Raw genomic sequence first — 16,662 nt, forward strand, 5'->3', positions numbered from 1 at the left:
TGTTTCATGGCATCTTGAGGGTTTTTTATGTATAGTATCATGTTATCTGCAAACAGTGACAATTTACACTTGATCTTAGCCAAAAGGCCAAGAAGCGATAAACGGTGACAATTTAGCTTCTTCCTTAGCAATATGCCAATATGGACACCTTTTATTCTTTCCTGTTTTTCTTTTTCTCTCTCTCTCTTTTTTTTTTTTTTTGGTCTGATTGCTGTGAGTAGGACCAGTATTACATTGAATGAAAGTAGGAAGAGTGGAATCCTTGTCTTATTCCTGATCTTAAAGGAAAAGCTCTCAATTTCTCAGCATTGATATTAGCTGTGTGTTGCTTATATGGCCTTTATTACTTTGAGGTTCATTCCCTCTAAACCCAGTCTGTTGTTATCATGAATGGCAGTTGAATTTTGTCAAATGCTTTCCTGCATCTATTGAGATGATCATATGATATTTATCCTTCATTTTGTTAATGCAGTGTATCACATTGATTGCTTTGTGAATATTGAACTGTACTTGAGTCTCCCAAAATAAATCCCACTTGATGATGGTAGATGATCCTTTCAGTGTATTGTTAAATGAGGTTTGCAACGATTTTGTTAAGGATTTTTGCATATATGTTCATCAGAGATATTGGCTTATAATTTTCTTTTTTTAGTGTCTTTGCTATCAGGGTAATGCTGGCCTCATTAGAATCTATTTGGGAGCTTCCCTTCCTCTTGTATTTTTTGGAAAAATTTGAGGAGAAAAGGCATAGAATTTTCTTTTAGTATTTGGTTGAATTTACCTGTAAATCCATCTGGTCCTGGACTTTTGTTTGTTTGTCATTTTTTGATTACTGATTCAATTTTGTTACTTCTGGTTGGTCTGTTTCTTCTTGATTCAGGTTTGGAAGATTGTATCGTCCTAGAAATTTATCTATTTCTTCTTGTTGTCCAGTTTGTTGGCATATAATATATTACAGTAAGTAGTCTCTTATAAACTTTTGTGTTTCTGTGGTGTGAGTTATTACTTCTCTTATCATTTCTGATTTTATTTATATGATCCCTCTCTCTTTTTTTCTTGATAAGTCTGGCTAAAGATCTACTTATTTTATTTATCTTTTCAAAGAACCAGGTCTTGGTTTCATCCATCACTTTCTTATTCTTACTGAAAACTGTCTCTCCCCTGAGGACACTGCTTCTTCTTCAGCAACCTTCCTGCTCCTTCATACTACTGAAGTTGGCAATGTTCAAGATAACTTCATCACTTTCTGTTGCTGCCTTCTCCCTATAAACACCCAGCCCTGACTCTCAGGTCATTAGACCGACACTCACCACAGTCTTCTGTGGCCCCCGTCACTGTTCTTTGTTCTTTAAAGATGCTAGCCCCACTATCTATCAATTTGTCCATCACTTCCTTTTTGAGTAATTCTTGGTGATTTCAATACTCACATGGATGATGCTTGTAGTACCCTAGTTTCTAAATCCCCTGACCTGCTCTCCTCCAGTGATCTTGTCTATCTGCCTTTCTCCCCTCCTTGGTCACTCACTCCAATGAGCAAAATTCCTCAGAAGAGTAGCTTAGGCTGCCAGCCTCCAATTTACCTCTTCCATTCTCTAGTGAACTGGCTCAGAAGGGTTTCTTCATAGCACACCATTGAAACTGCTCTTGTCCAGCTCCCTAGTGACCTCTAAATCTTTTTTGGAGGTCAAAAAATCTCCTCTAAATATTTTTTGAGTTTCAATATTTTATTAAAATGGCATATTTACCCAGTTAACCAAGAATACATTAGCTGTCTTTTCCTGGCAACCCCTCATCCCCAGAATCTGCAGACCAACATAAGAGCGACTTCAAATATCCTTAATCATGAAAACCAACAGAAATATTTCAAAGTGAAGTTTGCAGCTAAAAACTAGGCCCTGGAAAATTCTAAATTAAAAGAAATATGAAGCTTTCAAACAATTATTTTTATCTACCTAAGAATAAATGCCGATGTGCCATCCACCAGATGATACTGCTAGGCTTTCTTTTTTTCCTTTATGCATAGTATTAACTTCATGTTAAGTAAAAGCAGCATTCTTACCACCCCCCCTTTTTTTTTTAATTTTTATTTATTTATGATAGTCACACAGAGAGAGAGAGAAGCAGAGACACAGGCAGAGGGAGAAGCAGGCTCCATGCCCCGGGAGCCCGACGTGGGATTCGATCCCGGGTCTCCAGGATCGCGCCCTGGGCCAAAGGCAGGCGCCAAACCACTGCGCCACCCAGGGATCCCTCTTACCCCCCTTTTAATGTTCCTTTTCAGTGTCACAAAAAAACCAGTAAATAAAACTGTCAAAGTTAGTCAATTGTCAGTATTTACCATGCTTGACCTATCAAAAGCATCTGCCACAATTGATCCCTCTCTTCCCCAAAACCCCTTCTTCACTGGTTTCTAGGGTACCATTCTCTTCTGGCTTTCTTTCTACCCCCATCTGGACTTCTCACCCCTTTGACCTCAGATTTCTCTGCTCTCACCCCCAGAGTGGTACAGCCAGTCCTATGGCTTTAAATGCCTTTTACATACTGGATGACTCCGGTGAACACCTCCAGCCCAAGCTCTCCCACTTCCCCCACCTCAGGTTCCAGAGCCACAGATCCAGCAGCTACTTAATAAGATCCCCATCTGGATGTTTCATGGACAGTTCTAACGTAACAGTATAAGACTGAATTCTTGATCTTCTCCACAACCTATTCCTCGAGGTTATGGGACATTCATACTTACAGTTACTTAGGGCCCAAGCCTTGAGGTCAACCTTATCTTTTTTCTTTCTGCAACACCCTGCATTTACTGCAGAAGCAAACCCTCATTCTCCCTCCAGTGATGTCTCACCAGGGTCACTGCCTTAGCCTCCAAACTGATTTCTCTGTTTTTACCCTTGTCCCCTTTAGTCTGTGATCCTGCTTAAATATCCATCTGATTGTAGCAGTCCTCTGCTGAAAACCCCCAGTGGCCTCCCAGCTGAACTCAGCTGTCTGCTGTACCCCTTACCCCCCAGTTGAATGCAGCCACACGAGTCAGACCAGCAAAGAGCTACTCAGTCAAGGCACAGAATTCATGAGAAATAATAAGTCATTATTTTAGGTTATAAAGTTTTTGGGTCATTTGTAATACCACAATCTAATATATGGTATATTTTACTTGTTTATTAACAATCTCACCCACTAAAATGTAATCTCCTTAAAGACAGGGATTTTTGTCAGTTTTGTTTGCTGCTGTACACCCAGTGCCTCGTACAGTGCCACCTGCCCACGTGACATCTCCACATGGCTGTCTCATGGGGACCCCAACCCCCACATGTCCCAAACTGAACTCAAATCACTCCTCCTTTCAGGGTTTATATATCTGGGTGAATGGCATAACCATCTGTCCAGTTCCCTGGAGCCAAAGCCCTGGTGTCACCCCTTCCTTCTCCTCTTCCTCACCTTGCATCTCACTGTCTCCCATCCATTTTGCCTTCTGAATAGGTTGAGACTCTTCCTGCTTTGTTCCATCGCTATACCACCATATTGCTCCTTGGGCAGCCTCAGTTACCTCCTCCAGGCTGCGCATTCCCAGTCTCTTCACCACAGAGTAGCCAGTGGGATCTTTCTGAAAACACAAATATAACCATGTTATATGGCTTAACACTCTGATGGTCTCCCATTGTTCTTAGGACAGAGACCAAATCCTTAAGAGGATGGTTTGACTCCAAGCTGTCCCTGTAGCCTCATCTGGCACTACATATCTTCCCCCTTATTCACAGCACTTCCCTGGTCTTTGGCATTGAATAGGCGGCTTAAGATTCTCTCTCTCTCTCTCTCTCCCTATGCCCCCCACCCCCACCCTCATGCTCTCTTTCTCTCTCAATAAAGGAAGAAAGAGAAAGAAAAGAACAAACAAAACAAGAACTTGTTAGATGAAAGTGAAAGAAAATTGGCAAAATGCTAATAATGCCAAAAATAAAGTTGGCTGATGACTATGAGAAAGTTCATTTTGCTATTCTCTGTACTTTTATGTATGTTTGAGATTTTCCATAACAAAAAGATCTCTTAAAATGGTGTAATAAAATGGTGATTTTCAACTCCTGTATGATTTTTATACTTAGTCTTCTGAAAATACTTTGTATATCATTCCTTTCTAATTTTGCTAAGAAAACCTCAGTTGTCTCTAGAACTCTGTTGAAGAAAATCCAGCAGGACCACCCATTGGTCTTACTATTCAGTATTTCAACAGAAAAGACAAAGTGCTTGAAAAGTAATTCTTTGTGAGAAAGTTCTGTGACCACATTAAAATGGTAGTCTATAATTTATCTTGCTCCCTCTGTTCTCTGTTTAGTATTCAACAAATTTTAACCAATAAGGTATCCCTGACTTCTTCAAATTACTAAAATATAAAGTGTGGTCAACTGCTGTTGGAAGGATAAAGACCCTTTTGCTTTTCTTTCCTGTAGAGGGCTTCTACTAAAAGAAAAAAGTGAATCTTTACTATGGAAAGATTTAAGTCAGAAGTTGAAGAATAATCTGGCTTCTTTGGGTATCCTAATGTTAACCTATTAGTCTGCTTCAGAACTTACATTCAATGTACAAATTATCTTGTTTCTGAGATCACATCATATCAAGTTGTATTATTTCATGATTCTTCATCCTCAAATACATGTGCTATTGGGCCATGCAGAGAACTGTGGATTATAAAAGAGAGTCATGTTCTTACCAGAAACCATGCTTTACTATTTTCTTTATCCTAGGAGGTATTTTCAATATTAAAAAATTCTTAGAAAGAGAAACAAACCAAGCTTACCACATTACTAATTTAACCTAATTTTTTTATGTTCTTTGAGTTTCAAATGTCGTATGACATCAGAGCATTTTAAAATTCAAGAACATACATATCAGAAATAATACATTAAACCACGTGATGCAAAATGTGATGGAAGATGTGGGTAAGGAGCTTTTTTTTCCTTTAGGTTACAAAACTAGTCATAAAAGAGTAAAAAATTTCCTTGTTTTCCCCATCATAAAAGTTTATTTTTCTTTCAAAGTGAAATATCTCCTCTTTTCACATGACAGAATTTAATTCTCTGTTTTTATGGCTGAATGTAGTAAATCATTTAATTGAAATAGTTTATTGTTAGAAGTTATGCATGTCACCTAACGAATCTGGTCTCTGTCTTCTAGCTGCACCAGACCCCACAGCTTTCCAAGGTCACATGAAGCCCTGAGTTGGCTGCTCTATGCAAGGTGAGCATTGTACACAGATACCCACCTTCTTCTGTATTGCTTAGGTTTCTCCTGCCTTTACTTTGCATATCAGAAAAGCATAATTTTAGATTAAGTTTTGATGATTGATAGTCATCATTTAAAAGCTAGGACTTTTTGATCAGTTCATTGTGCCAGGAACTATTTGGGATTTAAATTTCTAAAGAACCAACCCAAGAACCAACACTGATTATTTCTGCTTTCAGATGAGACTGATGCTCAGAGATGTTAAGTAACTTGCTGAAGATCACACAGCTAGGACTCCCTAGTACTGAGATTCCGCTCTCCCAAGCAGTGCTATAGTTAGTGCTTATAACTGTTGGGTCACATCTAAATCCAAGTTTTCTGGTACTTTTCCCCGTTGGCACAGGGTATCCTGAATGTGCCTAGCACTTGGCTCTGCTTCTAAAGTTAAGGATACAGTGCTGTTCTTTATAATTGGACCTACAGTTACTGTTTCATCAAGTTGTGAAAAGCCCTGGACCCTAATTGTTAGTAATCACACAAAGTGTTCCATTTGAAACAGACCTCTTTTTTTTTTTTTTTTTCAGGTGGCTAAAACTTAAAAACAATGATACTCTGTTTTTAATTGCCAGTAGGCCACACGTAGTCATTTTATAACTTCTATAACTTGGTGTTCAGATATTATAAAAATTCTGCTCTCATCAGTCAGATAATTTTTAGTGAATAAGAGAGTGAGGTGTTTGTGTGTGTTTTTTGTTTTGTTTTGTTTTGTTTTACATAGATGATCTATGGGATTACTGATTAGGAAACAAACAAACCTAAGAACAATGCCACCTAGTGACAAACTAGGTAAAGAAGGGTTAATTTTGTGCTGCTCAATAAGGTAGTCACTGTCTACTGAGTATTTGAAATGTAGATAGTTTGAATTGAGTTGTGTGCTAAGTGTCAAATACAAACATATTTTCAACCTCAGGACGTAAAAAAAAGATGTAAAATATCTCATTAGCAACTTTTATATCAATTACAATGTTGAAATGATAATATTTTGCATACACTGGGCTAAATAAAATATTAAACTTAATTTTACTTGTTTTTTTTTTTTTTTTCATTACCTTTTTTATTGTGGCTACTAGAAAATCTTAAATTTTATGCGTGGCTTCGCATGTTTCTAGTGGACAGTGCTGGGTGAGGTGGTTATCAGAGATAAAGGAAAGTATCAGTCCAGGTGGAATCAAGCAGCTCACAGCATGTATATTTCATCAGTGGAAAGCATTCTTTTTCTCAGTGGTAAGATTAAATATCCACATGATGACAATTCTCCCATTTTCTCAAAGTTCTCCCCCTTAGATTGCCATTGTATTCATAAGAACCACAGGAAAAGGCACTTCTTCCTGAAGAGAGATTCTCAGACTGATTTTTCACTACTCAGAAATGACAGGATGACATATCAAGCACAACAGCAACAACAAAAAAGTACCAACGTTTCTTGTGTGGGGTTCAAAGCGGATGGTGGGGTTCTGAGCCATAGTCACCGGAGTGGATCACCCATCTCTACCATACGGGTGATGGTTTACAGTGCAGCAGTGCAAAGCCAAAGGGCACCCACGAGTTCATTACATAATTCTTGGTAGCATGAGGCCAAGCGTGTAGCTGCTCTGGGGAACGGTGGGCAGGCTCTGACAGGCACACCGAGGTGGTTATGACGATGTTTTGACAGAGTGTGTGCTAGAAGTTGTTTGTTTGGAAAAAGACTGACCAGCTTTTTTTCCCCTCCTCCTTTCTCTCTCTTTTTTCCCTTTAAACACTCTGGCATAATACTGAATGACTTTGTTTTTAAGCTGCCTTAGCCTTGCTTTGTGAAGAAAAAGCCTGAGTACTCTTTCCCTGTAGGACACAAGTGTTATTTTTGGAGCAGAGGTTCTTAGCCTGATCTCTGTCTAAACCAATTTCTGTTCTTTGTGAGGTCGTGGTCTGGGGCGGCTCTGAGTGATCTCCGTGGAGGGAAGCTTCCTGGCTTCGTGAGGGAGTATTGGCAAAGATGTCGAGGGGCCGCGCCTGAAACTGCACTGCTCTGGGGCTCAACGCGGAAGAAGGCTCCTTCACATTCAGATGCCACTCAATAGATTGTGTCCTCAGGACAGTTGCAACCACATGTGGAGAAGTGGTGTTTTTTTTCTGCTTATGTCACTTCATGGGATGTTTTGGGTCAAGATGACCCCCGCCCCTCCTTTTCTTAGCCTAGTACTTTAGTTCTCAGACTCCTGGGAACTAGGAAAGCCATAACTGGACAGTCTCTACAGGCTGTTCAGCATGCAACTGGCTGTGAGAAAGCCACAGCCCACTCTGAAGGCCACAACGTGAGTCCCCGAGGGCCTCTGGGAACATGTCTCAGGACTCAGAGTTCAGAGCATCCCCTTCTGAAACCTGCTCTGAGTCGGGCTGCTAGAAGAAAACCTCTCCTACCTCTCACAGTTCCTCTTCCTGACCTGGCATTCCTAGGAGTTTACATAGCTTGAGCCTGGTAGGAGTCATGTAAAATTAGAACCAGTTTAATACAATAATGCTGTGAGCAACAAATAGTATGTCACCTTATCATGACTCCTTTCCTTTGGAAAGTGGTAGCTGTGTATTCAGGGAGCCAGTGTGTGTGGAAAAGGCCCCCATGAAGAACAAGTAGCCCCCGCAGGTATCTCAGGCTGCTTTCCTCCTGGTGAATGGGAGCATGACCTGCGGTGTGCCCTTCCCTGGCCAGCTATACATAGCCAGCAAAGCTTCTTACAAGAGAAACGTCTTTCTGTACCCTCCACCAGTCCCACCCGCGGACTAGGAGACTTGCTGTAAATCCTCTGGAAGCTACTGAACCTGCAAGGGAAACCAGCCAGTGGACCCCAGACCCGACCAAGTCTCCACCACAGCCTTCCCTCCTTCCTTTTCTTTTCCTGGGAGCATACCCTGTGTCCAGCCATGGTCGACATGGGGGGTCTGGACAACCTGATCGCCAACACGGCCTACCTACAGGCCCGGAAGACCTCGGATGGAGACAGCAGGGAGCTGCAGCGGCGGCGCCGGAGCCTGGCACTGCCCGGGCCACAGTGCTGTACCCAGCTCCGCCAGTCCCTGCCCCAGGACTTCAACAACCTGTGCGAGCAGCAGCCCATCGGCCGCCGCCTCTTTCGGGACTTCCTGGCCACAGTGCCCCCGTACCAAGGGGCCGTGGCCTTCCTAGAGGAGGTGCAGAGCTGGGAGCTGGCTGAGGAGGGCCCCGTCAAGGGCAGCATGCTGCAGGGGCTGGTGGCCACTTGTGTGGCTGCCCCTGCTCCAGGGCACCCGCACCCCTTCCTTAGCCCGGCTCTGGCCACCAAGTGCCAAGCAACTACCACCGAGGAAGAGCAGAGAGTCCTGGTAGCACAGGCCAAGGCTGAGGTCATGACCTTCTTGCAGGACCAGCCCTTCCAGGATTTCCTGGCCAGCCCTTTCTATGACAAGTTTCTACAGTGGAAAGTCTTTGAGATGCAACCGGTGTCAGAAAAGTACTTCACTGAATTCCGCGTCCTGGGGAAAGGTGGTTTTGGGGAGGTAAGTGTCTCAGAATGGCCACAGTGGAAGGTGAAGTACACAGCATAAAAGGAGTTTGTTTTGCCTTAAAAAAAAAAATTCTTAAGAGAACTCACTAGAATGAATTTCAGTGCCGCCTGTGGAGAATTCCTAGCTCGCTCTCACATCTTTTTTTTTCTGGTCGCCACGTGAAATAAAATGAGAGTGGCATAGGAAAGACAAACAAAATGTGGAGTTGGCCAAGAATCTTTATCATGGGGTCCACGCCAGAAGAACTCTGACGTGCCCCGGACGCTTTGGAGAATGATCACAATACACGACAGCGGGAGCTCTCCCTTTCTCCTTAATTGTGGCAATGGATGTAATTTGAGAAAAACTTCAGAAATCTGAGAAAACACTTATCTTGAAGTAAAGTCTAGAATCAGTTTTATACACACTGCTGTGATCGGCTCTTTCTTTTTTTTAAGTAGAAAAACATTTTTTAGTAGATGTGCTGCCGAAGTGAGCGCTCAAAAATTTTTCTGAGGTAAAGTTCACATGACATAAAATTAACCACTAACCATTTTTAAAGCATACAATTCAGTGGCATTTAGGACATTTGTAAAAATGTTGTGTAACCATCACCTCTGTGTAGCCCCAAGACATTTGCTTCACCCCCCATTAGCAGGTACCCCCCCATTCCCCTCCCCCCGACCCCTGACAACCATTGATCTATTTTGTGTCTCCATGGTTTTGCCTACTCTGATGTTTTGTGCCACTGGAGTCATGCAATATGTGACCTTTTGTATGTGGCTTCTTTCACTGAGCGTAGTGTTCTGGAGGTTCATTCACGTTATGGATTTATCAGTACTTCATTCCTTTTTTATAGCTGAATATTCTATTGTGTGGGTATGCTACATTTCACTTATCCATTCATCTGTTGATGGACACCTGGGTCGTTTCCACCTTTTGACTATCGTGAGCAGTGCTGCTGTGAACTTTCATGTACATGTACTTGAATACCTGTTTTCACTGCTCTTGTCTATATGCCCAGAAGTAGAATTGCTGGGGTGTGTGGCAGTTCTATGTTTAGCTTTTAGAGGAACCACCAAAATCTTCTACATTTTAGGTTCCCACCAGCAATGCATGAGGCTTCCAGTTTTTCTCCATTCTTGCTGACACTTGCTATTCCCTGTTACTTTTCATTATGGCTCACCTCGTGGGAGGGGCAGTGGTACCTCACTGGGGTCCCAGCTCTTTCCTGAAGAACCCCTCTTACTTATGGCTTCTCTTTTCTCCAAAGCCTGCCATCTCTGCACCTCTCCTGATTTCTGCCCTTCCACACCCCGAATCAACCTTGCCCCATTTCCTTCCAGTGCTTTCTACTGCTACCTCATCATCTCCCTTTCTTTCTCTCCTTAAGGTATGTGCTGTCCAAGTGAGAAACACTGGTAAGATGTATGCCTGTAAGAAACTGGATAAGAAGCGGCTGAAGAAGAAAAATGGTGAGAAAATGGCTCTTTCAGAAAAGGAAATCTTGGAAAGGGTCAGCAGCCCTTTCATCGTCTCTCTGGCCTATGCCTTTGAGAGCAAGTCCCATCTCTGTCTGGTCATGAGCCTGATGAATGGCGGAGACCTCAAGTTCCACATCTACAGTGTAGGCACACGGGGCCTGGACATGAGCAGGGTGGTCTTCTACTCTGCCCAGATGACCTGCGGACTGTTGCACCTACACTCTCTCGGCATTGTCTACCGGGACATGAAGCCTGAGAATGTGCTTCTGGATGACCTCGGCAACTGCAGGCTGTCTGACCTGGGCCTGGCCGTGCAGATCCAGGATGGCAAGCCTGTCACACAGAGGGTGAGTGGCTCTCATTGGTCCCAAGGGTGGTGCACAGAGTCGGAGAAGAGGGAAGAGGGCTGATTTATTCCCAGGGCAAACAGAGCCTTGGACATAATTCTTCTAATTTCCTTCTTCCTAAAGCCCTTATGTTGTCATTTTGCCTTAAGGGGAGTGATGTAAGAGGATTAGCTTAACTGGCTATTTGGGGGCTACTTTGCTCTCTTCTCCTGGTAGGCACAGGGAGCCTTCCTTGTGAGTTAGAGAGATGGTCTGTGCTTTCATGGCAAGATGGAAAGAGCTGAATCATAGTCGGCAGCTACTATGTTTCACCAATAACCACCTTCCCAGTGCCATGATCCTGAACCAATAGAGCCTTGGTTTCCTCCTCTGGAAAATTTTAGGGGCTGGGTCCTAAAATTCTGAGGTCCTAGGAGGTAAACTTTAATAGGATAAGAAAAAGATGAAATCCCTAAGAGCACATTAAAGTAAATATCTCCTTTCCCACTGAGTACAGATGGGGGGATGTTTTACTTTGGATAAAGGTGAGATTTTGTTTTGTTTTGTTTTTTAAAGATTTTATTTATTTATTCATGAGTGACAGAGAGATAGAGAGAGAGGCAGAGACACAGGCAGAGACACAGGGAGAAGCAGGCCCCATGCAAGGAGCCTGATGTGGGACTCGATCCCAGGTTTCCAGGATCACACCCTGGGCTGCAGGCGACGCTAAACCACTGCACCGCAGGGGCTGCCCAAAGGTGAGATTTTGAATGAAAATGTATAGAAGAGAACATAGAATTGATACTTATTTTGATCAATTTGGTTCAAAGTGGCTTGCAGAGAATTCTTTGATTAAAAGGGTATTAATTCTTTGATTAACAAAGCAATTATGTTAAGTAAACAATACAAAATCTCCAAGATTCTGATAGGTCTTTACCACTGAGTTTCTGTGCACAAAGGTCGGAGAATGCTCAGGAAGACAAGGGCCCAAGACAGGCTCTTAAATATTTGCTTGAAACTTTGTCTTTGTACGGTTTCCAACTTATAAGGCAGGATAATCAGGCAAGGAAGTGATAAAAATCATGGCAAATTTGGAAGAGTGCAGGTGATTTTATATGGCTGTAACATAAGAGGTGTTGACAAGATGTGTAGGGTTCAGATCATGCAAAGTCATTGGAATGCTTTCTTGTGGGGGCCATTGAAGGGTTTTGGTTTTTTTTTTTTAATATTTTTTCTTTCCACTTTTTAAAAAAAGATTTATTTATTTATTTATTTATTCATGAGAGCCAGAGAGAGAAAGAGAGACAAAGACACAGGCAAAGGGAGAAGCAGGCCCCATGCAGGGAGCCCGACGTGGGAGTCGATCCTGGGACTGGATCACGCCCTAGGCCGAAGGCAGGCACTAGGGATCCCCCCCATTGAAGGGTTTTAAGAAGGGGAATGACATGAGTAGATTTGCATCTTTAAAAGACCAATTTGAGTTGTGGATGGGAGGCAGAGGACCTAGTTAGGAGGCTAATACAGTGCCCCAAGGAGAGATGGTGGGTACCTGTAGAAAACAGTAAAATTGAAGATGTGGAAGCCACATCTTCAATTGGTGCCATTGGAAAGAGACCTGCTAGGATGTTAAGACCAGCTGGGTATTAAGGTGAAGAACAGAGAGGGTCTCTAGCTCTAGTGACTGGAAAGAAGAGCAGAATTGTGGAAAAGCTGGCCAACTCAGTGATGATTGTGTGGGTTATGAGGCAGGCAGGTAGGGATATTCCCTGGGCATTTAGACCTATAGGTGTGGTGCTTTGGAGAGAGGTCTGGGCTAGATATTGGCATTTGGAGTCATTGTGACTTGGAAAGCATCAGGTACCACTGAGTCATTTGGGAAACAGTGAAGGGATGAGGAAGAGGTTTTTAACCTTGAAGAAGTTAAAGAAATAGGATGAGAGGTAGGAGTGGTGTAGTCATGGGAGCTGTATCAGTTAAGGGTTGATTTCAGCAGCATATCTTAGAAAACCAAAATAGCAGTGGATTAAATCAGACAGGGGTTTATTTTCCTTATGTAACAAGAAATGTGGAGATTAGTGGTGCTCGCAGGTGTTGCAGGATGATGAGATCAATATCTCTGGGATTTTGGCATTTTCCATGTGCTATAACCACCTGAATTTGGAAGAGATCCTAAGCTCCAAATAAGACTACAGCCCAGCAGACATTTTGACTTGGCTCTTGTAAGATCCTAACCAAAGAACCTTACCATGCTATGCCCAAACTTTTTTTTTTTAATATTTTATTTATTTACTCATGAGAGACACAGAGACAGAGACATAGACAGAGGGAGAAGCAGGCTTCATGCAGGAAGCCTGATGTGGGACTCGATCCCAGAGTCCTGGTATTATGCCCTGAGCCAAAGGCAGATGCTCAACCACTGAGCCACCCAAGCATCCCTATGCCCAAACTTCTGACCTAACAGAACCATGAGCTAATAAAAGAAGGTAGCTGGGGGAAAGATTTTTTGTAAGATAGCATCAAAATTAATAAAGAAGATAGCAAGGTGCTGGACATTTTTTTTTAAGGTGCTGGACATTGTTAGAGGGACAATGTTTTCCTTTCCCAGAGGGCTTAAAATATGTACCATCTATTATAATAGAACTTGAGACTGTAATAGAATTTGAAACTCTGGACTTGATTCTTCCAAGTGGGTAATTCTTCCCTAGGTAGAGGCTAGTCATCCTTGGAAGGGCACAAACCCTTTCAGGCTATTAAAGGACACTTGGTGAAGCACTGTGGACATTGCTCTATAGGCAACAGGGAGCTACCAAAGGTTTTTCAAGAAGAAAGTGGCATGACTGGAGTGATTCTTAGGAAGATGATTTGGACACTATGTAAGATGAATTAAAGGAGAAAGAGACTGGGGTTGGAGGACCTGCAAGCAGCTACTGGAAGGATCCACACAGGAGGTAATATGGGTTGAGGAAAGGCCTTGGGCTCTGAACAGTAATATGTCTACAGTTCAGCATCCTTCCCCCACACCTCACTGGCCTCTCACCTAAGCTCCATCAAGACCCACACCTGAACTTACTTCTCTTAAAATGTGGCTGTCCTCAGTGGAGGGGATGAAGGTAGCACAGAACCACTCCTAGAATGTTGTGACAGAAGGAGGACCCTCAGGGAAGAAAGACATGGGTGATTCTGCTCAGGTGTGAGAAAGATCAAGGCAGACATACCTGGAGAGGCAGAGATGCCTAAGAGTGCTGGCTTGGGAGGCAGAAAACCTGGGTCCCTGTCCCAGCTGTGTCAGTGACTTCTGTCTGCCATCTTAGGTAGGCCACAGGACTTCCTTCATCTCCAAGTTTTATGAGCCTATGAGATAGTCTTTTAATTATTTTGGGGGAAAAGACTTATAAATTCACAAGATTACCATATGGAATAAGTTACTATGATTTAATAGACTATCAGTCAGTGTTCTTTTTTCTTTTTTTAAATTTATTTAAGAGAGAGAGATAGCAAGTGAGAACATGAGTAGGGGCAGGGGAGAGGGAAAAGCAGACTCCCCAGTGAGCAGGGAGTCTGATGCAGGCCTCCATCCAGGACCCTGGGATCATGACCTGAGCTGAAGGTAGATGCTTAACCGACTCAGCCACCCAGATACCCCTCAGTCAGGGATCTTATGAGACAAAATGAAGTTATTTAAGAAATTAAATTAATGGTTTTCATAACTAAGAAGCTCAAAGTCTTGGCTTAATCCAGGTACCTGAGCAGTAGATTCCCTGAGAATCTCTCCCTCTGTTTCTCTGCTCAGCTGTCCTTGATGTTAGCCTCACTCTTATTCAGATGATCCTCGCATAGACGCCACCAGCATCTCCATCCATATCCTACCAACTGAGCAACCCCCTAGAAAGAAAACACTTCTTTACAAATAGTTCTTTCACATTTCCCGGTGAAGACTCTCAATGGACAACTCAGATCACATGCCCAACCACAACCAATTCCACTGGCCAGAATGAGATCACTGCTGCTCCCAGGAACCAGGGAGAAAGTCTGTCCCATCTAAATCTTATGGACTGACAGCAGAAGAATGTGTTCTCCAAAGGAAAATCAGGATGGAAAAGAATGAGAAATGGATGTCAGCTAGGCAAAAAGAGTGGATACCCCTAATAACTGTTGTTATCTCTATGGTTTGAGAAGTTTGAAAGGTTTCTGACCCCTTAATCAAGAGACGATGGATCTAGATCCTTTATAAGAAGATTCTATGAGGTAGGAATATCATTAGCTCCATCTTAGAGCTGGGGAAATTGAGACTCAGAGAGGTTAAGTTACCCACTCAGAGTCACATTGCTAATATGTGATATGAATGCAGGTACATCAGATTCAAAGGCACTTACAGTTTTGATTCTACCTTATTAAATTCACACAGAGAGCAGGACGTGGCCTATGGTCTTTAATGCTATAGAAGGCTTTTCTCTCGGTACAACTCAGAGTAAGTACATGTGATGACATTAGCTTATCTTCCTCAGGCTGCTCTGATGTGGATACCGACCACTAGTCTAGTTGAACCTCTGATAGTTAAGACTTCAAACAGGAGAACCCCACCTACACAAGGAACGATGTGACTAATGTTTCAGAGCCAGCCTCCTACACATAGGCACAATATAAATAAACATGGTCCCAGCCACTGTCTATGTTCACTTTTAATAAATGTGATAAGCACTCCCGCCTGTTCTCAGCTGACATCTACATGCATACAATAAAACTAATTCATATCACTTTTTTAGAGACTCCAAGAAAATATAATAGGAAAATTGGCCAGTGGGGTTCATGCTGGGACTTTCAAACTCTGCATTCTAAGCAGAGAACAATGACCTTCAGATTTTATGGAACATGAATCCTTAAGACGTGTTCCTTTGTCAGGAACGGGAATGAAGTTAGGACAGTGACCCAAAAGCTTGTGACACATTTGGTTACCTTAGCCTGCCCTGAAGCTTCTGACCAACTCCTTATTTTCAGGGGGCTACTAGGTGACAGAGGCCAGGTATTATATTTATTTTGAAGCCTCTATTGTCCTGAATACAATGCTAGAGACACACTGAATAAGTGATCTTTAAAAGATCTCAGCAAGTGTTTCATCGAAATTAACACCTACTTACCTTATGATCTTTATGACCCTGCTCCAAAATTCTTTCTCTGAGAATTTATTTCTGAGAAACAGTTTAAGAGCCTTATAGGAGAAGAATTCTAGTTACTTCCTGGTCACACACTGGTCTCCACCAAAATTATAACCACAATCATCAACTAAATTTAGTTCCTACTAATTTTTGACCACTACCAAAAACTTCAAATCCATTCTCAAAGTATTTATCACTGTTGAGGGCACTCAAAAATATTCATTAAAGCCTTAGAATTATTTTTAACATCTCTTCATTCAAAAGACAGTCATTCTTCACTCACTCCTTCGCTCACAGTTTATGTATTGAGCATTTCCCACATGCCAGGACTATGCTAAACCTAAAGCATAGAATGATGAGCAAAAAATGGACATGATTTCCTGCCCTCGTGGAATTTACTCTAATGGAGAAGATAGAACTTAATAATCACTCACAAGAATTTAGTTTCAATTATGATAAATGCTGTGAAGATGTGGTACATGGGGCTCTCCAAGGAGGATCTGACTTAATTTGTGAGGATCGGAGAGTTAACCATAAGGGAAATACAACTTAACCTGATATCTGAGGGATATCAGCAAAGTCCTTGGAGCAGTGTCTTGGGCTGCGTTCCTTGGAAATAGACTTGGAGACACATCTCCATGTGGAAGACTTATTAGGGTACATTCTCAGGAGATAGGTGCATGAGAGAAAGGCAGGATTGGGCAGAAGGGGAAGCTGATCCACAATGAAGTGGAACCAAGACCTCAGTAAATCCTTCAACAAGCTCTTGAATCAGGATGGCCCTTCAGAGTTGTTCCAGACAGGTCAGAGTTTAGGTTTTTGTATTCCTCCAGGGGCTAGTCAGTGACCTTAGCCAGCTGCTGGCAGGGGGCAGCGTGGGCCAGGTGGTTGCCTGAAGAGGAGACCAGTGCCCAGGGT

The 16,662-nt window shown here is 42.5% G+C and overlaps 1 protein-coding gene across 3 annotated transcripts in view; it reads left to right on the forward strand.

Annotated features, from left to right (window-relative positions):
* The window catches only part of GRK7 (G protein-coupled receptor kinase 7), a 59,508-nt gene that overhangs the window by 20,418 nt on the left and 22,428 nt on the right, over nt 1-16,662 (forward strand). For all 3 annotated transcript variants that reach the window (XM_038571090.1, XM_038571092.1, XM_038571091.1), the window contains 3 exons: nt 5,173-5,235; nt 7,181-8,793; nt 10,175-10,612. In XM_038571090.1, coding sequence (XP_038427018.1) covers nt 8,182-8,793; nt 10,175-10,612 — 1,050 coding nt within the window. In that variant the 5' untranslated portion in view covers nt 5,173-5,235; nt 7,181-8,181. The remainder of the gene's footprint in view (nt 1-5,172; nt 5,236-7,180; nt 8,794-10,174; nt 10,613-16,662) is intronic.

The sequence above is a fragment of the Canis lupus genome, chromosome 23 (genome assembly GCF_011100685.1).
Source record: "Canis lupus familiaris isolate Mischka breed German Shepherd chromosome 23, alternate assembly UU_Cfam_GSD_1.0, whole genome shotgun sequence".
NCBI lineage: Eukaryota > Metazoa > Chordata > Mammalia > Carnivora > Canidae > Canis > Canis lupus.